Consider the following 27,573-nt stretch of genomic DNA (forward strand, 5'->3'; position numbering starts at 1 on the left):
CTCCCTCCCTAACAGCACTGTGGGAGTACCTTCAACACACGGACTGCAGCGGTTGAAGAAGGTGGCTCACCACCACCTTCTCAAGGGCAATTAGGGATGGGCAATAAATGCTGGCCTTGCCAGCAACGCCCACATCCCATAAAAATGAATTTTTAAAAAGGAACCCAATGTGATTTTAACATGCATAAAATAGATGCATTTTATCAGCTGGTAAATTTAAATCATGCTCCCAATTGTGCTGTGGGAGCCATAATGTTGAAGTCGTAGTGCTTGTATGCAATCATCTTTGGATATGTCCAGATATGATTGTCCAACCCTGCGCACACAAATGGTGGCCGATGGATAGGTACTAGCTGAGCATCTTAGGTGCCAGTACACCTGCCTGGTATGCCTTCTCTGATTCTCCTGTTCCTCCAAAATCTACAAATACAGAGGGATGTCCAAAGAGCTACCCATAAAAGGAGAAATCAATGACATGCCCCTGGGGAAAATGTGGGCCCAGAATTTCCTGGAAAGTTTCAACGTAACTATGGCGCAAGAGTGAAGTTGCATCCCTTTTTTGAAGGAAACTGATTTATGTCAATTTTATGATGAAACATCGCTACATGCGAATTTCCTCGATCATTTGCTCCACTCACTGAAACTCCATTTAGGTCATTAACATAGTTCCACCGCTATGCAAAACACCAGAGAACTTGTGCTTCCTGCATTTATGCCAGTTCTGAATGTAAATTTACACCCAAAATGTTAGGCACCGCAGGACCCAAAGTAATATTTCTGGTGATTCTTTCTGAGCGATTTGTTTTTAATTTCTCCTTTTGGAGACACGCACTGTATTTTTTTATATCTTTGAATACATCAGAATCTGTGAAATTAAAAAACGCATAGCTTCCACAATTGAATTTTTTAAAACATGCTGGGATGCAGTTTCCGCCAGGTTGCAAAAGATCGAGGAATTTTAAGCACAAATTACGTTCAGCACAAATCAAGTTTCCATGATGTTTTGTACTAGTTCAAAAAACATTGTGCTGGATTGGCCACGCCCCCAGTTCGAACGACTCACCATTGCGAGTTTCTGCTAATTACGTCCGTTTGTGGGCCTTCGAGAAGGCTCGTAAATTTAAGCTTTTTTTCAGCGAATCATAGAAATTTACGGCATAGAAGGAGGCCATTCGGCCCATCGTGTCTGTGCCAGCCGAAAAAGAGCTATCCAGCTTAATCCCACTTTCCAGCTCTTGGTCACTAGCCTTGTAGGTTATGACACTTCAATTGTACATCCAAGTACCTATTAAATGTGATGAGGGTTTCTGCCTCTACCACCCTTTCAGGCAGTGCTTTCCAGACCCCCCACAGCCCTCTGGGTGAAAAAAGTTCTCCTCAACTCCCCTCTAATCCTTCTAACAATTACTTTAAATCTATGCCCCCTGGTTATTGACCACACTGCTAAGGGAGACAGGTCCTCCCTATCCACTCTATCTAGGCCCCTCATAATTTTATACACCTCAATCAAGTCTTCCCTCAGACTCCTCTGTTCCAAAGGAAACAACCCCAGCCTATCCAATCTTTCTTTAGGCATGAGGGCACTAATAGGCATGTTTTGAAAGTATTTGGGGGAAAAATTCAATATCGCCCCGTTTGGGGTGAGATTATCGGCCATGCGCAAAGCTTAGTGCCTGGCGCTAATTATCGCCTCCAACTGCAAACTTGGCTTTTATTGCCCCCGGAGTTGATTGGAGCGCTAAATCAGGTGCTTCACACTTGTCTTAAGGCGCAAAGGCTGAGGAGCTAGGCGCTACCTCAGAGTGCTGGTGAAGCTCATGTGATGTCAGTCAGCAATGGAACACAGACACAATGGCGCCGGCCAATTCTTAAAGGGGAGGGTTGATCTTGCTCTCCATCCACATCCTGCTCATTGCAGCCTTGAATCTCGGCCTGGAGAGACCTGTACATCAAATCTGCTGGAAAGAACAATGGAGAGGCCCAGGGAAAGAGCTCAGAGTGCAGCCCCCACAGTCTCTTCTAAATCGATACAAGGAAGGGCAAATCAAAATGAACCTGCAAAGTGCTGCTCAGTACCCAAAACTCCTTCACACAGCGTTGAATCTCTCCAGAAGTCTCTCTCTCTCTCTCAGAATGCATGGTGCAAAAATGTCACCAACAAAAACAGGCAGGAAGCAGTCGCCTTTAAATAGCGCTCCCCCAGTCCCTCCCTGACTGCAAAACGCTCCCCTCAATCTGTCATTGCTAGCGGCAGGTGGTAAGGCAGGGGGTGCCACTCAATATCCGGTCCGGGGCGCTACCGGGGCATTGCATACTCGACTGACGTCACGATCTGCCAGTGCAGGAGATCGTGGCGGTAGTGTTTAGCGCCGCCGCAAAATGTCTAGTTAATTTTGTGAGCAGCGCAAACATCACCACGCACAGGTGCTAGTTGCTTTGCGCCCCATTAGCGCCCTCTTAAGGCGCTAACGGGAGGCGCAAACAACTGAACTTTTCCCCCTTTTTTGAATATAATTTTTTTTATTTTACTAAGAAACTGACTACTGTACACCAGTGTAACTAGTAAATGGTTCTGTATAGTTTTTTTTAAAGTCATTTTCAGTTATTTACAATCGGGTTCCTCACAGGCGTTGGACTAGACACTCTGATTAAAAATGCTTATTTTTTTGTGATAAACCCATTTTCAGCTGTATTTATCAAATGCCCCAGGTTACCACTCTTACATATATCAAAGAATATTTTTAAAGCAAAATGGTTCTTTAAAAAAAATTACGTTCTAAAACGTTGCCTGATTGCACTGGTTCATGGCAGATTTTACAGGCTCGATTTTAATAGCCCTGAAGAGGCTTGTTTGGAGGTGGGTGAGCAGTGAAAATCGGAAAAAATGGCTTCAGACTGACAACCTGCCTCCATCCCGCCCTCACGCGATTTTCGTGACTGTTGCGTCAGCCGCTCCCAAACTGACCCGACTGGAACCGGTGGGACAGGTAGTTAAGACAGTTAAGAGCCTGTTAACTGCCTTGCTAATCCTATTTTTATAGTGGTTTCCCATTTTTGTGCCTCTGGCTCCTGTTTCCTGTCTTGTCAGAAACAGGCCAGCTGCAAGGAGATGAGTTGCTGGAGGACATGATTTGTAGTAATTGGTGCAGCAGTTTAAAAGTGCTCCTGTAACATGGCTTACATTCAAATGCAACAACTTTGCTGTTGGAGGTTTGGGATAAGAGTTTTGCAACTCTACTGACTTTGTGACTGGTCAAGCTGACAGCCATCTGCAGTGTGACCTGATTGGAATAATTTCAGGCCACTTTGACTGTGCGCTTGCAAGCTTCTTGCCTCAACTGAAATCTACAGCAACAGGATGGGGACCATTTATATCCTCTCATCCTGGTCGTTAGATTTAGAGGAAGAGCAGCCGTGGCAGCACCACAACCAGCCACAACACCAGCACCAACACCTGGAGCCCAGAGGAGCGTGTGGACACTCCTTACCAGTGGCTGTCAAAGTCACCACCGCACTCAACTTCTTTGCTTCGGGCTCCTTCCAGGGATCAGCTGCAGACATCAGCGGCATCTCCCAGTCGGTCGCACACACTTGCATCACGCAGGTCACCGATGTCCTCTTTGCAAAGGCGCACAATTCCATTCACTTCTCCACGGATGGCCCAAGTGTGACGGTGCGTGTGGTTTGCTTTGCTAATATGGCAGGCTTGCCAATGGTGCAGGATGTCATAGACTGCACACACGTAGCCATTAGGGCCCCCTATCACCACCCAGCTGTATTTATCAACTGCAAGGGCTTCCACTCCCTGAACATCCAGCTGGTGTGTAACCACAGGAAGATCATCATGCATGTTTGTGCAAAGTACCCTGGCAGTTGCCATGACTCCTTCATCCTGCGCCATTCTATTGCGCCTCAGCTCTTCCATCTGCCAACCCAACTTTCCGATGGCTTCTTGGTGACAAGAGCTATCCCCTGAAGACGTGGCTAATGACACTGATGAGGAGGCCATCAAATGATGCTGAGGAGCGCTACAATGTGAGTCACATATCCACCAGAAGCATCATCGATCAAACCATTGGCTTGCTCAAAATGCGCTTCTGGTGCCTGGACAGATCTGGTGGAGCCTTGCAATATGCACCAGCCAGGGTGTCCAGAATTGTTGTGGTCTGCTGTGTCCTGCACAACATCGCACAGCAGCGCGGCTTAGTGCTGCCGGATGAACAAGTGGCTCAGCACACAGCCTCCTCAGAGGAAGAGGAAGAGGACGAGGAAGAGGACAAGGAGGTGGATGAGGAGGAGGACGGGGAGCGACACTTTGTGGGTCCGCATGTGGCCAATCCAGCAGCAGGCGACCACACTGCTGGCCGTCAGGCAAGGGATGCACTCATCCATGCCAGATTCAAGTAAGCTTACGCTTCAACCACAGGTGGTTGGCACATGGAAATGAATATAATTCCGACATCCTCAAAACCCCAGGCATCATCTGTCTACTAAAGTGCTCAGTATCACCACCAACATTTTACGTGGCATTTGCTCTGAGCCCTCACTCTTGAACTTCCATTTCCCAGAACACAGAGGCCACGCTTTAGGTGATCTCAGCAGATCATTTAACCTTTTTCCCCACTGAACCCATGTGTGTCTGTACACAGACCTTGAACTCACCTCCTCAGCAATTTGCCTTGGTTTGCTGAAGTGGCCTCCTCCTTGCGTTTCCAGGGAAGAGGACCTCCTGATGTCCTCCAGTTCCCTCCACATGAGCATGGAGGGAGCCCTCATTGAACCTGGGTGCAGCCTTAGTTTTTGGGGCTGCCATTCCTGCAGCAGCCAGCACCTTTAAGAGGAAAAACCTAATGCTTTTGCAAAGGGGACATGGCCCCTTTAAATTTTTACCTGAAACAACGTGTCATCAGAGGCGAGAATCTGACGCTCTGCAACCAATGGCCTGGAGGGACGAGCACATCGGCTGTAACGAGGCCAATCAAGCGAAAATAGTAACTGCTGGGAGGCGGCATCCGGGAGCGGGTCCAAAAGCTGCCGAGTAGCGGGCCCGCCCTCAACCCGCCTCCTCTATAAAGATAGCGGCCTATGTTTGGCAATACGCAAATGAGTTTGAGCGGAAACTTGACAAAAATAACACTTCTCAAAATTAGTGGAATTTAATCGGAAACTCCAGGCTATTGTGCTTAATAGGCATAAATGATGATTTGATGGCTTCAAACTTTAATTTTCATAACATCAATAAGGTAAAGAGTGACCTAAAGAAGAAACTTAGCGTATGTTTTGCACTTTTCTCAGGTCCCAATTGTTTAAACTGTTTTCTGTTTTTGTGTAAATTCCCATTAGCAAAATTGGTGTAGAAACTGGTATAACTTTCTGCATAAATGCAATCCAGGAAATTCCGGGCCATATGTTTTTACTGGATAATTCCTCAATATGTAAGAATGTCACAAACAAAAAGGGCTCTAATTTGAGTTTAGCTTTATTTAAACAGTAATTTGAAATGCATTTAAAAAATAATTAATACTTTCACTTTGTAAATACCGTTCTACGAGATATTTGTATATTCTTTATTCTGTTTAAGAATTAAAATTTAAATATATCAATAAAAATATAGCATAACATACACAGCTGTGATACATAACAATTGAGCTACCTAAGTACCAATATGATTTCCAAGTTGTTAGTGGCTAAAGGTATAAGTAATACTTAGAATAATATGGCTATTGTGTATTCTACATTTGCATTAGTTTTGCCAAATATTAGTGACCATCACTAATGATCGTACAGTACTGTTGTACAAGATATGAGAAAATGCACATGAGAAATATTAATAAGGAGACTGTAATTTATAAAGAGTAAAGACTTTTTATTAATTGTAATCACACAAATATAAATTTCACAAAAAATCAATAATTATATATATATTATCACAAGCAGAACACACAACATATTAATTTAATAATATCTGAATGGCTATAGTAAATTACCCATCTCTTTCCTCTTTTTAACTTACTTGCCTACCCTGCTCAACGTGTTTCTGTATCATTGCCATAGACAGAACGTTTTAAACATTACATTGAGAAGCTTCTCTCGCTGTAGTATAGTCACCAAACTACAAGTTTTGGATCAATCTGGTGATACAGTTTGATGATGTACTGATGAACTGATCCAACAGGTTCATCTGCAAGATTTCCTTGCACGATGAGATCATGATCTGTCACTTTCCGACAAACAAGTCGGCATGGAGAATCAGCAGCTGATTCACCACATGCTGCTCCCCTGGAATCTCCTCAGGAAAGGTATGGAGCAGCATTGAGAGAGGTCTGAACACAGGCCACCAGTCAACACCCCAAGTCAGGGAATGGGAGGATCTAAAACGCGAGATAATACTCTATTTTTTGTTCTCGTGTTTTGGATGATGGTGGCACAGCTACATTTATTGCCCATCCCTAGTAGCCCTGAAATGATTCTACTAGGTCTTCTTGAATTGCTGCAGTCCGTGTGGTGATGGTGCTTATATGATGGTGTTTGGTAGGGAAAATGAAGAATGAGAGATACTAATACAAAAAGTAAACTGCATCTTTCCACAATTTTCCCTAAAAAGAATCTCTTAGAAGTTATTGTTTGAAATTGGAAAAGATGTAAAATTAACATATCAGCAAATGCACATTTTGTGATATCACATTATATTATTTCTCTGGTATCCAGTGATGTCACAAAATTCAGAAATTTTACCTGTTTTCTAACTTTGATAAATTTTTTTAAATCTTATCATCCAGAAAGGTAGCAAAAATCAAATGATATCACATTCATTCCCTCCTCCATCCATGATCATTAATTGTATGTATTCCTCTTCATCGGGAAGGACAAGAATGTGGGCTAATGAATGACTCTTGTGTTTCTTTCAATAGCAATGCTCCTTCAACTTGAACTGGTGTATTATATTTGCGGTGTGGGGAAATAGGAAGAGGATAAGATGGATGATATATCAGTCTCTGTATCACAAAAGTGCAATCCATTGTTACTGTGAGCCATCACATTTAGCAACCAAGGCCGAAAAATGATAAAGTGCATTAATGCTACAATGGGCAGGATTGAACTGACCATAGTGTGGACTCAAACCTAAAACAGCCTCAATGTGATGTGACTATCCTGAATACAAATCATTTTCGCCAATTAAACATTTACCAACTAGAACGTCTTTTGCTTGAAACCCTATTGATTCTGTTGTTTTGTACAAAAGAATTAGAATTTATGTCTTCTGACTTTTGACAGTTGTTATTTTTAATGGACTTGCAAGAAACGGAACATATTGAAAAGTTTAGAGAAGTTTGACTGTTTGCTAGAACATCTGTGCTCTTCAGTGAATAGTCATACAGATTTTTCAAAAACGAAGTGGTAGTGTTATATTCTTTCTTAAACAGAATTATATAACACTTTGGGAAAAACTGGCAGCATAATATCCCATAGGTTGAAGATAAAATTGTAACCACTTCCACTGCTGGGAGATACATGCCATGAGTGGTTACATAGACAGGTACAAAGGTAATCCATGAAATGAAGTAAATCAACATGCTAAATGTGATAAACTTAGCCTCATTGTAGCTTTCTGGCAACTTTCTACCTTTAAAGGCAAATGTAAAACAAATCAGCACGAGGAATGCTATATACCCCAACATAACAGCAAGTGCTACATAAGAACCCTCGTTACATTCCAGCAAAACTTCCTTTGGCAATCTCTTGGTATCTCTTTGAGCTCTTGGACCATTAAGAACCAACCACATTGTGCAAATGGCAATCTGAAATCCAGTACAGACACCTATGATGAGCCAGGGATTGTACAGGTTCTTCAAATGCTTTTGATTAGCTGGGTTAAAGTTGAATGCTAGTAGTATTTTAAGTGATTTTGTCAGAGCACATGAAACAGAAAGAGTAAAGCTGATGCCAAATAAACACTGCCTGATTTTGCAAGTAACGTTGTTCGGTTTTCCAAGAAAAAAGCCAACACTTAAAAAACTGAGCGACAAAGAGACGAGCATAATAAAGGAAATGTTGCCACCATTGGACTTAACAACTGGTGTGTTGACATTCTTGATAAAGATAACAACTATTACGATGATTAAAACAATTCCAAAGGCTGAAAAAATTAGCAATACGATAGAAAATCCATTACTCCAGGCAAGAAATATAATGTGTTTTTTGTTGCATATATCACTTCCTATCGGAGCCCACTCATCTTCTGAGCAAGGAAAACATTGCTGTGCATCTGAAATGAAGAAAATCAAAAATGATAAAAATTAACATATTGAATTATTTAGTTAGACTGTCCTTCTGGTCTTAGTGGAAAAGGTTTGTTGAGGTCTACCCAAGGGTCCTTTTAATCCTACTCTTATTTCAGATTTACTACAACCCATCCACATGGCTGAGTGAATTTGTCTAGTGATCAGTTGAGCAATACAGGCCAAAATGGTCCCAGTTCCATCCCCAATCTCTGATGACTTAAATGATCTTAGCCACAACGGTGGTAGGACTGCTATAGTTGGCCTCAGTTTCCCTACATTAGGAAAGGGATGTCGGCCAGATTTTTGCACCTAATTACTACTATTCAGTGAACTTTCTGGGAAACAGCTGAGTGTGTTTGTGTGAATTATAAGCAAAAACTGGATAACGTTGGCTTTGACGCCTTCCTTGGTGAATATCATAGAATTACATAGGATATACGGCAAAGAAACAGGCCATTCAGCCCAACCAGTCCATGCCGGCGATTATGCTCCACTCGAGCCTCCTCCCGTCTTTCCTCATCTAAATCTATCAGCGTAACCCTCGGTTCCCTTCTCCCTCATATGCTTGTCCAGCCTCCCCTTAAATGCATCTATACTATTTGCTTCAACCACTCCCTGTGGTAGCGAGTTCCACATTCTCACCAATCTTTGGGTAAAGAAGTTTCTTCTGAATTCCTTATTGGATTTCTTGGTGACTATCTTATATTGATGGCCTCCAGTTATGCTCTTCCCCACAAGTGGAAACATTCTCTCTGTATTCACTCTGTCAAAACCATTCATAATTTTAAAGACCTCTATTAGGTGACCCCACAGCCTTCTTTTTCAAGAGAAAAGAGACCCAGCCTGTTCATCCTTTCCTGATATGTATATCTTCGCATTTCTGGTATCATCCTTGCAAATCTTCTCTGCCCCCTCTCCAGTGCCTCTATATCCTTTTTATAATATGGTGACCAGAACTGGATGCAGTACTCTAAGTGTGGTCTAACCAAGGTTTGATACAGGTTTAGCATAACTTCCCTACTTTTCAATTCTCTCCCTCTAGAAATAAACCCTAGTGCTTGGTTTGCTTTTTTATGGCCTTGCTAACCTGTGGTGCAACTTTTAGTGATTTGTGTATTTGTATTCCGAGATCCCTTTGTTCCTCTCCCCTACCTAGACTCGCACCCTCCAAGTGATAAGTGACCTCCCTATTCTTCCTACCAAAATGTAATACCTCACATTTATCTGTGTTGAACTTCATTTGCCAATTATTTGCCCATTCTGCAAGTTTATTAATGTCCTCCTGTAATTTGTTGCAGTCCTCCTCAGTATTGACTATCCCCCCCCCCCCACCCCGCAATTTGGTATCATCTGAAAATTTAGAAATTGTGTTTTTGATTCCAAGGTCTAAACCATTAATGTAAATTGTGAACAGCAGTGGTCCCAACACTGATCCTTGTGGAACACCACTACCCACCTTCTGCCACTGTGAATAGCTACCCTTTACTCCCACTCTCTGCTTTCTGTCTTGAAGCCAGCTAGCAATCCTTTCTGCTACTTGTCCCCTGACTCCGCATTCTCTGCCCTTATTCATTAGTCTATTATGGGGTACCTTATCGAAGGCCTTTTGAAAATCTAGATAAATTACATCTACTACATTACCATTGTCTACTCTCTCTGTTACCTCTTCAAAAAATTCAATGAGGTTGGTCAAGCAAGATTTTCCCTTTTGATATTCATGCTGACTATTCATTATTATACTTTTCAATTCTAGATGTTCTTCTATTCTCTCCTTTAGTAGGGATTCCATTACTTTTCCTACCACAGATGTTAAGCTGACTGGTCTATAATCCCCATGACATGTTCTATTCCCATTCTTAAATATAGGTATTATGTTAGCTGTCCGAAAGTCCTCTGGCACTACACCTTTTTCTAACGAATTATTAAACATGTGTAGTAATGCCTCTGCTATCTCTTCCCTAGATTCTTTTAAAATATGTGGATGCAATCCATCGGGACCAGGGGTTTTATCCTCTTTGAGTTTGATTAGTTTATTTAATATTTCCCCTTTTTTATTTTAAATGCACTTATCTCATTACTCATCTCATCATCCAATGTCATGTCCACCTGTGCTATTTCCCTGGTAAATACCGAAGCGAAATAATTATTTAATATTTCTGCTATCTCCCTATCGTTACCTGTGGTATTGTCCTGTCTATCCCTTAATGGCCCTATTCCCATCACAACCTTCCTTTTTTTTATTGGTGTGCCTCTAAAATATTTTACTATTTTGTTTTATGTTCCTTGATAATTTAATTTCATAGTTCCTCTTTGTCTTCCTAATTGGTTTTTTGATTTCTCTCCTGCAGTCATTGTCAAGTCTCACATGAATAATGCCCACTTGAGCAAGGTATTGAGGGCACCTGGCACTTGTACAACTGTACTTCAGTGAGGCGAGAAGGAGGGGAGAAAATTGGTCAGAAAAGCTCAGGGTAAAGTGTGTACTAGTGTGAGATGCATGAAAGGAATGGTGAATATTTTCATATGTTACAAATTCCATAGCATGGATCCTGTTAGGATTGTTTTCTTTTCAAAGACTCTGTTGAGAGATACAGTACGTCACTGTGGCTATGTCTGTAGAGGTGGAGGAATTTTCTGGGAGTACATTACTAACCTGTTGCTCCCACTCCATTCATCATTAGAAGCCTAATGATGCAAAGATACTATCCCCTCTTTTATACCATTCATACTTCATATATATGGTGTAATACATAAGAAATAGGAGCCGGAGTAGGACATTTGGCCTTTTGAGCCTGCTCCGCCATTCAATAAGATCATGGCTGATCTTCTACCTCGTCTCCACTTTCCTGCACTATCCCCATATCCCTTGATTCCCTTAATATTCAAAAATCTATCGATCTCTGTCTTGAATATACTCAATGACTGAGCCTCCACAGCCCTCTGTGGTAGAGAATTCCAAAGATTCACCACCCTCTGAGTGAAGAAATTTCTCCTCATCTCAGTCCTAAATGGCTGACCCCTTATTCTGAGACTGTGACCCCTGATTCTAGATTCCCCAGCCAGAGGAAACATCCTCCCTGCATCTACCCTGTCAAGCCCTGTAAGAATTTTGTATGTTTCAATGAGATCATCTCTCATTCTTCTAAACTCTAGAGAATATAGGCCTAGTCTACTCAATCTCTCCTCATAGGACAATCCCCCCATCCCAGGAATCAGTCTGGTGAACCTCCGTTGCACTCCCTCTATGGCAAGTATATCCTTCCTTAGGTAAGGTACATGATTGTACAATAGATGATGTAGACAATAATTTACTACCTACCAATTGTTTTGGAGAATGTATTGTAGCTGCAGTTTACACAATCATAGCAACACGTGTGTTGGCCTTCAGATGACAACTTTATTTGCCCTGGTTGGCAGTGGGTCGAGCACTTGGATGTCATACCCTTTTAAGAAAATGAAAACAATATTTAGAAATGTGGGAAAGATCTAGAAAGTACTATAATCACAAAATGTAATCTCTAACTCTCTAATTATACCATCAGCTAGGTTTGATAATATGCTAGTTAATTATAATTTTAAAACCAAACAGTGGTTGCAGCAAGTGCAGCTTGGAGTAGTACTGCGGCCAAGTTGGCTATACAAACATACGAACATACGAATTAGGAGCAGGCGTAGGCCACTTGGCCCTTCGAGCCTGCTCCGCCATTCAATAAGATCATGGCTGATCCGATTACTCCACATTCCCGCCTACCCCGATAACTTTTAACGTCCTTGCTTACCAAGAATCTCTTTACCTCTGCCTTAAAAATATTCAAAGACTCTGCTTCCACCACCCTCTGAGGAAGAGAGTTCCAAAGGCTCACGACCCTCTGTGAGAAAAAATTTCTCCTCATCTCTGTCTTAAATGGGCGACCCCTTATTTTTAAACACTGACCCCAGCTCTAGATTCTCTCACAAGAGGAAACATCCTCTCCACATCCACCCTGTCCAGACCCCTCAGGACCTTATATGTTTCAATCAAGTCACCTCTTATTCTTCTAAACTCCAGCGGATACAAGCCTAGCCTGTCCAACCTTTCCTCATAAGACAACCCACCCATTCCAGGTATTAGTCTAGTACACCTTCTCTGAACTGCTTCCATTGCATTTACATCCTTCCTAAAATAAGGAGACCAATACTGTACACAGTACTCCAGATGTGGTCTCACCAATGTCCTGCATAACTGAAGCATAACCTCACTACTTTTGTATTCAATTCCCCTCGCAATAAATAATAACATTCTATTAGCTTTCTTAATTACTTGCTGTACCTGCATAGTAATCTTTTGTGATTCATGCACTAGGACACCCAGATCCCTTTGCATCTCAGAGCTCTGCAATCTCTCACCATTTAGATAATATGCTTCTTTTTTATTCTTCCTGCCAAAATGGACAACTTCACATTTTCCCACATTATACTCCATTTGCCAGATCTTTGCCCACTCACTTAACTTATCTATATCCCTTTGTAGCCTCCTTATGTCCTCTTCACAATTTACTTTCCTACCTATCTTTGTGTCATCAGCAAATTTAGCAACCATACCTTTGGTCCCTTCATCCAAGTCATTTATATAAATTGTAAAAAGTTGAGGCCCCAGCACTGATCCCTGTGGCACACCACTTGTTACATCTTGCCAATCAGAAAATGACCCATTTATGCCTACTCTCTGTTTCCTGTTAGCTAGCCAATCTTCAATCCATGCCAATATGTTACCCCCTACACCATGAGCTCTTATTTTCCACAATAACCTTTGACGTGGCACCTTATCAAATGCCTTCTGGAAATCTAAGTACAGTACATCCACCGGGTCCCCTTTATCCAGAGCACATGTTACTTCCTCAAAGAACTCCAATAAATTGGTTAAACATGATTTCCCTTGCACAAAACTGTAGTGTATGTACCTTTAAGAGGAATTATGTTTTTGAAGCCCCTGTATACTGTAGTACCAGTAGTGACCGCTCGGGTATATAAGCCTGTGTAGCGTCTTGTGTAGTTAGTTCACCTCCAGACTTTGTTCAGTAAACACTTGTTAAATCAACTCCTGCATTCCATGTTTCCATTAACACACGGATCTAACAGTGGCGACGAGTTAGAAATGAACTTACCTGCAATTCAAAAGCACCTCAAGGGGATTGATTCCTCAGACGAAGGTTGAAGCCAGAAGCAAGAAAAAAAAACAAAAAAACTGTGGTTTCACCAGCTAAACGGGCTGGTGGCAGGTAGTGCACTGATCCTTTCTGGGCTGCGGCCGGCTAGAGGTCGATCGGGTGGCTCTGCAACGGGGCCAGGCAGTGAGTCGGGAAGCAGAAGCAAAGAGAGAGAGAGGGTGGAGCACTCAGGGCGCGGCCGGTGCTACAAAGCAGGTCGGCGTTCGGACCGAGCAGAGGGAGGGGAAAGTCCCAGAGGGTCTGCTCCACGACGGGAATGGTTCTCCAAGTAACGGAGAAACTATTGAAGAGATATATATTTTAAAAATGTTAAAAAAATAGAAATACCGCGAAAAGCTGCAGGTCGCAACGGGAACCGCGGAGAACAGCGTTGGCAGCAGCGGCAGCGGCGGGAAAGCTCGGGAGTCACCATCTTAACTCGGCGGGGAAGAAAGAAAAGCACAGGAGGCGCCATTTTGATCCATCGGGGATGGAGGAAAAGCGCGGGAAGCGCCATTTTAGATTTTCAAGATGCGGAAGACTGGCAATATTACTGCTTTCAATATTGATATAGAAGATTGGACCACATATGTGGAAAGAGTGGAGGTATATTGCAAGGTGAATGAAGTAGCAGATGATAAAAAGGCATCGGTACTTCTAAATCTGATGGGCGCAAGGACATACGGGCTGTTACGAAACTTGATCACTCCAGCCAAACCGATGGACAAGAATTTTAAGGAGATTGTTGATACCTTGCAGGAGCACTTCAACCCAACACCGCTACTGATAGCGGAACGATTCAAATTCTTCAGGAGGAATCAGCACAAGAATGAAAGTAACGCTGATTACCTCACCGAACTATGAAAGCTGTCAAAGCACTGCCAATTCGGGGCAGGACTGGCAGATTCTCTACGAGACAAATTCGTCTGCGGTCTCCTAAGCGAAGGAACACAGAAAAGACTACTTTCTGAGAAAGATTTGACGCTGGACAAGGCTTTCAGTGTGGCTGTATCATACGAAGCAGCAGCAAGAGGAGCTGCAGAGATACAGCAAAAGCCACAGGACTTCGGCACCCATGAAATGACACGGGGTTTCGAGAGATGTTATCGCTGCGGCAGATCCACCCATGACCAGAAGGACTGCTGGTTCAAGGACAAAGCATGCAGGCAATGCGGAAAGATGGGACACATTGCACGTGTATGCAGATCAGGAAAAAAATCCGCTGACAGTAAAAAGGTCAATAAGGAAAAGTACAGAAAGGTACAAATGATGATGGACAGTAGCTCCGAAGACCAGAAGAGCGATAGCGACTCCGGAAACAAGAGACTAAGCTGTCTCAAATTACATAATGTAATTGCCAAAGAAGATTACCAGACCATTTGGGTTACCCTCACAATAGCGGGGTCCCCAGTCAAAATGGAGCTAGATACAGGATCAGCTCTGACCGTCATGAGTCGACGGGATTACGAGCGGCTATTTCCGCATATACCTTTGAAAGACACATCCATTATCTTGAAGACATATACGGGGCAGAAAGTATACCCCAGAGGGAAAATAAAGGTGCCTGTTGTATACAACGGCAAGGAAATACAGAAGTTGTATTTATACGTTCTGCAAGATGGTGGTCCACCGTTGTTGGGACGTGAATGGATCAGAAAGATACGTTTAGACTGGCACTCCATTCAGGCACTGACGGTGACCAGTAAGAAAAAAAATGATGATGACGTCATACCTGGACGATTAAAAGAAATCTTGGCTAACGCCAAAGAAGTGTTTCAACAGGAACTAGGAACCCTGAAAGGCGCCACCGCCTCAATAAAAGTGGAAGATGCGGCAATTCCCAAGTTTTTAAAGTCAAGGCCGGTGCTATACGCAATTCGTCCAGCCATCGAGGCAGAGCTGGAGAATTTGGAAAAAGCAGGCGTGTTATCCAAGGTAGATTGGAGCGAGTGGGCAACACCCATCGTCCCGCTCATGAAGAAAACGTTGAATAATGATAAATCTGAAGAACAGAGAAAAATTCGCATCTGTGGGGACTTCAAGGTGACTGTAAACCTGGTTCTTCACACGGTACAGTATCGTCTTCCGAGGATAGAAGATATTTTCACCTCACTATCCGGAGGGAAACGTTTCACCAAAATTGACTTGGCACAGGCATATCTACAGATGGAGGTTGAGGAGGCCTCTAAAAAGTATCTCATGATAAACACACACAAAGGCCTGTACCAGTACAATCGACTGGTTTTCGGAGTGGCATCAGCTCCGGCTATCTGGCAAAGAGCTATGGAGCAAGTCCTGCAAGGGATTCCGGGGACTCAATGCTACCTAGACGACATCCTTGTAACAGGAGAAAACGACAACGAGCACCTTGCCAACTTGGAGCAGGTGCTCACGAGGCTGAGAGAACGGGGCCTACGAGCAAATTGCCCCAAGTGCGAATTTTTCCAGAAACAAATATCATATTGTGGCCATGTCATTAACGAAGAAGGGTTGCATAAGTCACCTGAAAAAATTGAAGCGGTCGTAAAGGCCCCAGCGCCTGAAAATGTCTCACAATTAAGGTCGTTCCTGGGATTAATAAATTACTATCATAAATTTTTACCAAACTTGTCGACGGCTCTGCACCCTCTTAACGCACTGCTACAAACGGGAGTAGTTTGGAAATGGAGCGAAGACTGTAAACGTGCCTTCCATAAATGCAAAGGCTTGATCACGTCCAGGGAAGTGTTGGCTCATTACAACCCATCACTGCCAATCAGACTGGCGTGCGATGCATCCCCTTACGGCGTGGGAGCGGTATTATCACATAGATTCCCTGATGGCTCGGAGCGGCCGATAGCTTTTGCGTCATGCTCATTGAACTCAGCTGAGCATAACTGTGCCCAGATCGACAGGGAGGCACTCAGCCTGCTGTGGGGGGTGAAGAAATTCAACCATTACCTGCCGGGACAAAAATTTACCTTGTTGACTGACCATCAACCCCTCGTCTCCATATTCAACCCTAAAAAGGGCGTTCCCATTATGACAGCGCAAAGGCTACAGAGGTGGTCCCTTTTCCTAGGGGCACACCAATATGACATTGAGTACAAAGGAACAAAACAGCATGGGAATGCTGACGGTTTATCGCGCCTACCATTGCCAATGGTGGAAGAGGCACCTACAGTGGACCCAGTGGAAATATTCCACTCGACCATAGTGGAATGTCTATCGGTGACAAATTCTACCATTGAAAAGGAAACGCGAAATGACCCGACTCTCTCACGAGTCTACGATTTAACGGTGAAGGGATGGCCAGCACATGGCGAACCACTGTTGCCAGCATTCTCACAAAGAAGAGAACAGCTGTCAGTGTGCCGAGGAACCTTGATGTGTGGATCCAGAGTGGTGATTCCACCCAAACTCAAGGATAGAGTGCTAAAGGAGCTTCACAAGGGGCATCTGGGTGGAGTGAAAATGAAGAACTTAGCCAGAGCATTTGTGTGGTGGCCAGGTATCGATGGAGACATCGAAGAAATGACCAAGAGCTGTCTAGGATGCCAGAACGTCCAAAACGCCCCATCTCCGTGGCAAAGGGTACATATCGACTTTGCTGGTCCATTTATGGACTCAATGTTCTTAATCGCGGTGGATGCACACTCCAAGTGGCCGGAGGTAATAAAGATGTCCTCCACCACCACGGAAAAAACCATCACAGTATTAAGGACCATATTCGCCAGGAATGGGCTGCCTGAACAGATCTGTTCTGATAATGGACCGCAATTTGTATCCGAAGAATTCAGGAAGTTCTTAAAAAACAATGGGGTTAAGCACTACACGTCCGCCCCATACCATCCCGCCACCAATGGATTGGCTGAAAGGTTTGTCCAGACCTTCAAGAAGGCCATAAAGGCCATGGGTAATGAAGACATAAATCTACAACATAAGGTAGATAACTTCTTGTTTGCGTACAGGAATGCAACACATGTGGTTACAAACCAAACCCCCGCCATGATGTTTTTCAATAGAAGACTAAGATGCCGGCTGGATTTGGTCAAGCCAAATGTCAGAAGGGACGTAGAGAACCGGCAATTTCAAAGCATGAATGAAAGGCCAACTAGAACCTTCCAGATAGGTCAACCAGTTTTGGCCCGGGACTACCGTACCGAGAAATGGCAGCCTGGAACTATTTGCACATGACTAGGACCGCAGATGTATACCGTGGACATTGGAGAAAGCATAATAAGGCGCCATGCTGACCAGATCATAGAGTCATCCGAAAAAGGACAACCTACACCACAACTCTATACGCCTAGTGATGAAGCAGAGATACCCATAGTATCTACCTCCGATCCGGTGATACTGGAACCAGATGAACCCGACACTGGCATTGAAGCCGAATCGACCTTGCCAAAAGAACCTACTACACCACCGACACCTACTACACCACCGAGGCGTTATCCAGACCGAGTCAGGAAGCCTCCAAAGAGACTGAATTTGTAATTGATTAACTTCAGCAAATGTGTAGATTATTGTTCTTGTAAAAATGTTATTTAATGATTACTTAAAATGTTATGTACTATTTATCTAAAAGGGGAGGAATTGTAGTGTATGTACCTTTAAGAGGAACTATGTTTTTGAAGCCCCTGTATACTGTAGTACCAGTAGTGACCACTCGGGTATATAAGCCTGTGTAGCGTCTTGTGTAGTTAGTTCACCTCCAGACTTTGTTCAGTAAACACTTGTTAAATCAACTCCTGCATTCCGTGTCTCCATTAACACACGGATCTAACAAAAACCATGTTGACTCTGCCTGATTACTTTGAACTTTAAGTGCCCTGCTATAATGTCTTTAATAATAGCTTCTAATAGCTTCCCTACGACAGATGTTAAGCTAACTGGCCTGTAGTCTCCTGCTTTCTGTCTCCCTCCCTTTTTGAATAAGGGAGTTACATTCGCTATTTTCCAATCTAATGGAACCTTCTCTGAATCTAGGGAATTTTGGAAAATTAAAACCAACGCATCAACTATCTCACTAGTCACTTCTTTTAAGACCCTAGGATGAAGTCCATCAGGACCCGAGGACTTGTCAGCCCGCAGCTCCAACAATTTGCTCAGTACCACTTCCCTGGTGATTATAATTTTGTTGAGTTCCTCCCTCCCTTCCATTTCCTGATTTACAGCTATTTCTGGGATCTTACTTGTATCCTCTATAGTGAAGACCGATGCAAAATGCCTGTTCAATTCAACTGCCATCTCCATATTTTCCATTATTAATTCCCCAGACTCACTTTTTATAGGACCAATGCTCGCTTTGTTAACTCTTTTCTTTTTTAAATATCTATTGAAACTCTTACAATCTGTTTTTTATATTTCTAGCTAGCTTTCTCTCGTACTCTAATTCTTCTCTCCTTATTAATCTTTTAGTCATTCTTTGCTGTTCTTTATATTCTGTCCAATCTTCTGACCTGCCACCCATGTTTGCGCAATGATATGCTTTTTCTTTAAGTTTATACTATCTTTAACTTTTTTAGTTAACCACGGATGGTGGGTCCTCCCCTTGAAATTTTTCTTTCTTGTTGGAATATTCTGTGTATTTTGAAATATCCCCATAAATATCTGCCACTGCAACTCTATTGACCTATCCCTTAACCTAATTTGCCAGTTCACTTTAGCTAGCTCTGCATTTATGCCCTCGTAATTGCCCTTATTTAAGCTTAAAATACTAGTCTTGGACCCACTCTGCTCTCTCTCAAACTGAATGTAAAATTCAATCATATTATGATCACTGCTACATAGGGGCACCTTCACTATGAGGTCATTAATTAATCCTATCTCGTTGCACAATACCAGGTCTAGTATAGCCTGCTCTGTGGTTGGCTCCAGAACGTGCTGTTGTAAAAAACTATACTGAAAATATTCCATGAACTCCTCATCTATGCTACCTTTGCCCATCTGATTTTTCCAGTCTATATGCAGCTTAAAATCCCCCATGATTATTGCCGTACCCTTCTGACAAGCTCCCATTATTTCTTCCTTTGTACTCCATCCTACCATGTGGTTATTGTTAGGGGGCCTGTACACCACTCCCACAAGTGACTTCTTGCCTTTATTATTTCTCATCTCTACCCAAACCGCTTCTACATCCTGGTTTCCTGAACTTAGGTCATCCCTCTCTATTGTGCTAATACCACCATTAAGCTAAATTAAGCAAAGTTTTCAAAAAGGAAAATTTCCAAACTTATGGAAAATTTAAACTAATGAAAAAAAAATGTTGTACTCTGATTGAAAAATGGTAGCTTGCGTGCTTTAAACATTTGCGAGCATTCTTGAAGCAGTTACTTATGAATCTACCTTCACAAATATATATTCAAAATGATTGGTTATTGTATCTTTTCAATAAGAATTAGTGTAATTTTCTTATCATTATTTAGTCATCAGTAAATAACCCAATCAGTTCAGCTCATTTACATATACTTACTTGTCTTTCAGCCAATGCTAGGGCTAATCACTTGGAAAATATTGTATGTAACCTAATAGCTATACATATTTCCTGGTGGAATTTTGATGAATATACACAATATGAAAATTATATTTATTTTAAGTGGCCATATATGTCTTTTATTCATTGATTTCTCTCATTATTCCTCCTATTGTTTCATGCTAATATCACCTGCCATTTAGCCCTCTCCTGTCCTCCACTTAAACACTTTATCAATCATTTATTTTCTATTCCTGTGTGTGTTTGTATGTTTTATCCCATCCCTTCCCCTTGTTCCTTTTTAAAATTCTGTTCATCTGTAATGACTTCCAATTCTGATACCTGAAACATTAACAAGTCTGTTTTTTCCACAGATGCTGCCTGATCTGCTGAGTGTTTCCTGAATTTTCTGGGAGTTTTTCCAGATATCCAGCATCTGCAGCATTTTGCTTTTTGTTCAAGTGATTGCTGATGTTGGTGAATACACACTTCCCGCCCTGAGGCAAGTTTCAACTTCAGCGGGGGCGGAAAACTGGCATAATCGGATCGGCCGCCTTTTATACACCCTGCCTGATATTTCTTCCCATTGAAGACAACAGGAAAGAGAATCGGGCGGTGTGTGTAATGGAGGGCCAATCTGATACCACCAGTTTTCCAGCCCCTGCTGAAGTTGAATGTTATCCCCTTATCTAGCTAATAAAAATGTGAAAATCAAGGACTGTGCTGCTGAATGTCAAAATCAATTTCCCACATTACAACAGTGACTACACTCCAAAAGTAATTCATTGGCTGTAAAGCGCTTTGAGATGTCTGGTGGTCGTGAAAGGTGCTATACAAATGCAAGTCTTTCTTTTCTTTCTTAAGAGAATAAATTCAATCACCAAACTCAGAGCAACATCCTGGAGTACATTGGGCAGCATTTTGTCTGTTCAGTATCAATTACAGACCACTCAGAGCTTAAATTTTCAAGTAAGGAGTTGCAAATTTTCTGTACAGACGTGTGTTCATAACTGCCAGGCATAATTTGCTTGTGTGCTTCATAGCCAGTCGAAAGGGATTATCTTTTTCTCATTCATTTAGTAAATTCTAACATAAGTTTTCTTTAAAGGTAAATAATCTATTTGCAGTATTGTTTTTTAGTTGGGACGTTTTCTTTGTCATAGAATACTATTGAATTGTGATCATATTTATTCACCAAAGGTAAACGAGAGAAGGTTAAGGGGGAATAATTTAGTTGTTTGCGCCTCCCGTTAGCGCCTTAAGAGGGCGCTAATGGGGCACAAAGCAACTAGCGCCCGTGCGAGGCGATGTTTGCGCCACTCGCAAAATTAACTAGACATTTTGAGGCAGCGCTAAACACTACCGCCACGATCTCCTGCGCCAGCAGATCATGACGTCAGTCGAGTGCGCAATGCCCTGGTAGCACCCCGGACCGGATATTGAGTGGCACCCCCTGCGTTACCGCTAGCAACAACAGGTTGAGGGGAGCGTTTTGCAGTCAGGAAGGGACTGGGGGAGCGCTATTTAAAGGCGACTGCTTCCTGCCTTTTTTTGTTGGTGACATTTTTGCACCACGCATTCTGAGAGAGAGAGAGAGACTTCTGGAGTGATTCAATGCTGTGTGAAGGAGTTTTGGGTACTGAGCAGCACTTTGCAGGTTCATTTTGATTTGCCCTTCCTTGTATCAATTTAGAAGAGACTGTGGGGGCTGCACTCTGAGCTCCTTCCCTGGGCCTCTCCATTGTTCTTTCCAGCAGATTTGATGTACAGGTCTCTCCAGGCCGAGATTCAAGGCTACAATGAGCAGGATGTGGATGGAGAGCAAGATTAACCCTCCCCTTTAAGATAAAAACAGAAAATGCTGGAGAAACTCAGCAGGTCAAGCAGCATCTGTGAAGAGAGAAACAGAGTTAGCGTTTCAGGTCGATGACCTTTCATCAGAACTCCCCTTTAAGAACTGGCCGGCGCCAGTGTGTCTGTGTTCCATTGCTGACTGATATCACATGAGCTTTGCCAGCGCTCTGAGGTAGTGCCTCGCTCCTCGGCCTTTGCGCCTTAAGACAGGTGTGAAGTGCCTGATTTAGCACTCCAATCACCTCCAGGGGCGATAAAAGCCAAGTTTGCCGTCGGAGGTGATAATTAGCACCATGGGTTGTAAGGAAGGCCTTTAAGGAGGAGAGAGGGGTGGGGAGGTGAAGGAGCTTAGGCAGGAAATTCCAGAATATGAGTGGCTGAAGGCACAGTTGCCAAATGCTTGGACAAAGGGAGGGGGGATGCACAAAATGTCAGAGTTGGAGGAGTGGAGAGTTCAGGGCAGGTTGTAGGGCTAGAGGAGGTTATAGAGGTAGGGAGGAATAAGGCCATGAAGTGATTTAAACACGAGGATGAGAATTTTAAATTTGAAGTGTTGAGGGACTGCAAGTCAATGTACGGCTGCGAGGACAAAGGTAATGTGTGAGCGGGACTTGGTACGGGGTATGATATGGACAGCAGAGTTTGGATGAGCTGAAGTTTACAGAGGGTGAAGGATGGGAGACCGGCTAGATGAGCATTGGGATAGTTGAGCCTAGAGGTGATGAAGGCACCGAGGAAGGTTTCAGCAGCAGATCAACTGAAGTAAGGACCATGGAGGTTGGTGTTGTTGACCAGGTTAAAGATTACAATGAAGTTGAGGAGGATGAGGAAGAGGTAATGTAACATTGTCATAGTAACAGACAATGTCATTTGTGACTTTGGTTAGGGTTGTTTCATTGTTATGGTGGGGACAGAAATCTGATTGGAGAGAGTCAAACATACAGTTGTGGGAAAGGTGGCCACAGAATTGGGAGGCGACAACACATTTGAGGACTTTGAAGAGGAAAAGGATGGCGGGAAACAATATTTCAGGAGAGAGAACCATTTACAATGTCAGCTAATATGGGGTCAGGATGGAAAGTTGGGTGGGCAGCAGTTTAGTGGGAATGAGGTCGAGAGGGCAGGATATCAATCTCATGGGCAAGATGAGCACAGTGAGGGGGGATAAGTGAGAAACTAATGAAAGATTTGGGCTCAGGGCTAGGGTGGGGGGAGCCTGCGGGGAGGTTTGGCATGGTGAGTAAGGGGAAAGAGTAGAAGCAGCAGAAGCAGCTGAACGGATAGTCTCAACTTTAGTGACTAAGAGGTCTATGAACTTGTTATTGGAGGTGAAGGTGGAAGGTGCAAGGGAGAGGGGTTTAAGGAGATAGTTGGTAGTGGAGAAAAGAAGCTGGAGATTAGCTTTGCTCTCCAGGATTATGCTGGAGTAGTGGACAGTTTTGTAGAGAAGAGTGAAGCCTGATAGTGCACTGATGTGGTGCACCAAGATCTGGTGATAGATATATAAACCAATTGTGTGCCAGATACGCTCAAGTCTGCATTTCTTTGGACTTGAGGGAGCAAAGTTGGGGCCATACATGGGGGATTGAAAAGGATGGAAGAGATAAAAAGTCTTGCTGGTGACAAAGGCATCAAAGGTGGAGATGATGGAATTGTTGAGCAAATCGTGGTGGATGTTGAGCTAAAGGCTAGGCAGTTGGAAGTTTCAAGGTACAGTTGTAAGTAACTTGGGAGAGATTTTTTTCCAGGGGTGAACACAGAAAGACATTGGGGCTGGAAGGAGGTAGAGAGATGTGGGTGGTATGGGAAATAAGGAAAATGGCCTTGTCTGTAATTGAGACCATGGGGGTAGAGAAGCCATGGGAGATGGCAAGGTCAAGGGAGTGACCATAAATTTGGGTAGGATAGTTTATATAGAGGGAGAGGTTTAGGAAGAACAAGATGGCAATGAATTTGGAGGAGAGAGGGGGCAAGGGGAATTGAGATGGAGATATGGCATTCACTATATTAACAAACGCATTAATACATTTGTTACAATAGCAGTCAAAGGAAAGTCATATGTGTGCTAAACATATGTCTGGTAATATTAACTGTAATTTTTAGGCTCTATGCTTAACTCTAAAATGTAAAAATTAAAAATTATTAATACTATACAAAATTACCTTTAAATCATTAAATCTTGTATCCTTAATTATAAATTTATCCTCCTGTATATCGTATTCAGCAACTGTGTGATTAAACTCCATCTTGCCATTGACTGATTTCCACATGAGGATATCATATCCAGAGTTAAAATCTCCTGAAGGATCAAATTGGATTTTTGTGCCTTCATCAGTGATGTTCACATTCTTCAGTTCTTCCAACAACTGCAAGAAAATGTGAGGAATAAATAAAATGCATTTTCTTTTAAGACAATATCGCTAAGCTTAATATCAGGTTCTAATAATAAAATTAACATTGGATTACAGGATATTACTACTTCAACTTTTACATTTTTATCAAGATTGTGAAATTTCATTGTGAAAATTCTAAACAATTCTTTGAAGCCATTCACGCACTAAATAGCTTTTATTTGTGTTCACCTATTTCCTTTCTAGGACATGTGCAGGTAAACTATGGATTAGATAGAAAGCAATTAAAGCCAAATGAGACTCATGTTAGAGGACCTGATTTCACAAGGGGAAATCAGTAAACCTGCCAACTTAATTTTCCTGTTTGGTGATGACCTTGCTTTTACCATCAGCATGAATAATAACTGATCTTTATTGGAAAGTTAAGGGAGTAAATTAACTGGGTTACAAATTCAAAGATTCTCTCTTTTCACTGGCCCGTGGAGAATTAAATTTAATTGGGACCAGAGCATTTGGTTTAGGTGTAAATAGCCTAGAAAGTCTCAGAAGACCATAGAAGGAGCCAGGTTATAGCTGAGGCAGATCCCAGTAACAACTTAGTCCAGGGACTATTCCGATAGAGACAATTGTAATGTATGTACCTTTAAGGGGGAGAACTACTTTTTACAGCTCCTGTATCCTGTAGTACCGGCAGTGACCACACCTGTATAGAAACCCTGAGTAGTGATCTGTACAGTCAGTTGCAGTTTGAACCCTCATTCAGTAAACACCTGTTGATCGTTCCCTGCAGTCTGCTGTCTGATTATTGAAGGACACAACATTAAGATACACGGATATAACATTGGCGACGACGCAGATTCGAACCTACCTGCAACTCTGCATTTTAAGCCGCAGCGGGGAAGAAAGGAAAGCGCGGGAGACGCCATTTTAAGCCGCAGCGGGGAAGAAAGGAAAGCACGGGAAACGCCATTTTAAGCCAGTCTAACCACACCCAAAAATGCCAAAGAGTGGCAGTATCACAGCGTTCGACAATGAAGTCGAAGATTGGACGACATATGTCGAACGCATAGAAGTATACTGCAAGGCAAATGAAGTGCCAGATGACAAGAAAGCACTGGTATTGTTGAATTCAATGGGTGCAAAAACGTATGGCTTACTACGAAACCTAGTAACCCCAGAGAAGCCAGTAGAAAAAGATTTTGAAAACATAGTGTCAATCCTACAGGACCACTTAAACCCCACACCGCTGCTGATAGCAGAAAGATTTAAGTTTCACAAAAGGAACCAGCATAAAGATGAAAGGAATGCTGAGTATTTAACGGAACTGCACAAGCTATCGAAACACTGCCAGTTTGGAACGGGACTAACAGATACTTTAAGGGACAAGTTTGTGTGTGGGCTTCAAAGTGAAGGATCCCAGAAACGTCTTCTATCAGAAAAGAATCTTACGCTGGACAAGGCTTTCAGCATTGCAGTATCATACGAAGCAGCCGCACGGGGCGCTGCAGAGATACAACGGAGACCGCAAGAATATGGCACAAATGAAATGTCATACGGAACAGTGAAGTGCTATCGCTGCGGCAGAACAACACACGACCATAATGATTGCTGGTTCAAGGACAAAGTATGCAGACATTGTGGAAAAGTAGTACACATAGCAAGAGTCTGCATGTCGGGAAAGAAAACCAACAGCAAGAAATCTCCACAGGAGAAGTACAAGAAGGTACATAAGGTGACGGAGAGTAGTTCAGATGAACAGAAGAATGATACAGACTCCGGAAGCAAGGAGCTGGGTTGTCTGAAACTACATAATGTGATCAAAATGGAGGATCACCAAACTATCTGGGTCACGCTCAAGATAGCAGGAGTCCAAGTGAAAATGGAATTGGACACAGGATCAGCCCTAACGGTCATAAACCGAAGGGACTACAAGTGGCTATTCTCACATATACCCTTGAGAGATACAGAGATTGTCTTGAAGACGTACACGGGGCAAAAAGTCTACCCCAAAGGAAAAATAAGGGCGAACGTTATATATAACGGCAAGGAAACACCAAAAATGGACCTATATGTATTGCCAGATGGAGGACCACCACTACTAGGACGTGAATGGATCCGGAAGATACAGCTAGATTGGCATTCCATACAAGCACTGACTGTAGCTGCCAAAAAGGATGATGACATCACACCTGGATGACTGTCAAAAATGCTAACTGACACACAAGAAGTGTTCCAGCAGGGACTCGGAACACTAAAAGGCATAACAGCGACGATCAAAATAGAGGAAAATGCAAGCCCAAAGTTTTTTAAGGCCAGACCGGTACCTTATGCGATCCGCCTAGCCGTCGAAGCAGAGCTGGAAGGTTTGGAATGTTCAGGAGTACTGTCCAAAGTGGACTGGAGTGAGTGGGCTACACCCATCGTTCCTGTAATGAAGAGGTCGTTGAGTAATACGCCTGGGGAACCAAAGAAGGTCCGCATCTGTGGGGATTTTAAGGTGACAGTGAACCCAGTCCTTCACACTGTGCAATATCCGCTTCTGCGGATTGAAGATATTTTCGCCTCGCTATCTGGAGGGAAACGCTTCACTAAGATTGATCTGGCCCAGGCATACCTGCAAATGGAGGTAGAAGAAGCCTCAAAACAGTACCTCACGATCAACACTCATAAAGGTCTCTACCAATACAACTGGCTGGTGTTCGGGGTAGCATCAGCTCCGACTATTTGGCAAAGGGCAATGGAACAAGTCCTGCAAGGGATTCCAGGGACCCAGTGTTATTTGGACGACATCCTGGTCACGGGCGAAAAAGACAGTGATCACCTCGCCAACCTGGAGCAGGTGCTCACTAGATTGAAGGAATATGGGCTCCGAGCTAATCGCCACAAATGCGAGTTTTTCCAGAAGCAGATCTCGTATTGTGGCCACGTTATTGATAAAGAGGGGTTACATAAGTCCACTGAAAAGATTGAGGCAGTAGTCAAGGCTCCAGCACCGGAAAATGTGTCACAACTGAGGTCGGTCCTCGGGCTGGTGAACTACTACCATAAGTTCTTGCCGAATTTGTCTACCGTACTACACCCACTGAACACCCTACTGCAAACGGGGGTACCACGGAAGTGGAGTGACGAATGTAAACGAGCTTTCCAGAAGAGCAAAGCATTGATCACATCAAAAGAGGTGTTGGCTCATTTCAACCCAGCACTACCAATTCGGTTGGTGTGTGATGCATCACCCTATGGCATTGGAGCGGTGCTGTCGCACAAATTCCCGGACGGCTCGGAGAGGCCAGTAGCCTTTGCGTCTCGGTCACTAACCTCAGCCGAGCGTAACTACGCCCAGATTGACAGGGAGATCCTCAGCCTAGTGTGGGGAGTGAAAAAGTTCAATCACTATCTGCACGGGCAGAAGTTCACCTTGCTGACTGATCACCAACCACTTGTCT

At 43.1% G+C, this 27,573-nt stretch overlaps 1 protein-coding gene across 1 annotated transcript in view; it reads right to left on the reverse strand.

The window, feature by feature from the left end:
• Positions 1-5,528: 5,528 nt before the first annotated feature.
• Positions 5,529-27,573, reverse strand: part of gprc6a (G protein-coupled receptor, class C, group 6, member A) — a 35,700-nt gene continuing 13,655 nt past the window's right edge. The window contains exons 4-6 of the mRNA XM_085997379.1: positions 23,942-24,145; positions 11,602-11,725; positions 5,529-8,266 (exon numbers count right to left, since the gene is read on the reverse strand). Coding sequence (XP_085853505.1) covers positions 7,185-8,266; positions 11,602-11,725; positions 23,942-24,145 — 1,410 coding nt within the window. The 3' untranslated portion in view covers positions 5,529-7,184. The remainder of the gene's footprint in view (positions 8,267-11,601; positions 11,726-23,941; positions 24,146-27,573) is intronic.

This window comes from Somniosus microcephalus, chromosome 9 (assembly GCF_052327205.1).
Source record: "Somniosus microcephalus isolate GS21.2 chromosome 9, FLI_Smic_1.0, whole genome shotgun sequence".
Lineage (NCBI taxonomy): Eukaryota > Metazoa > Chordata > Chondrichthyes > Squaliformes > Somniosidae > Somniosus > Somniosus microcephalus.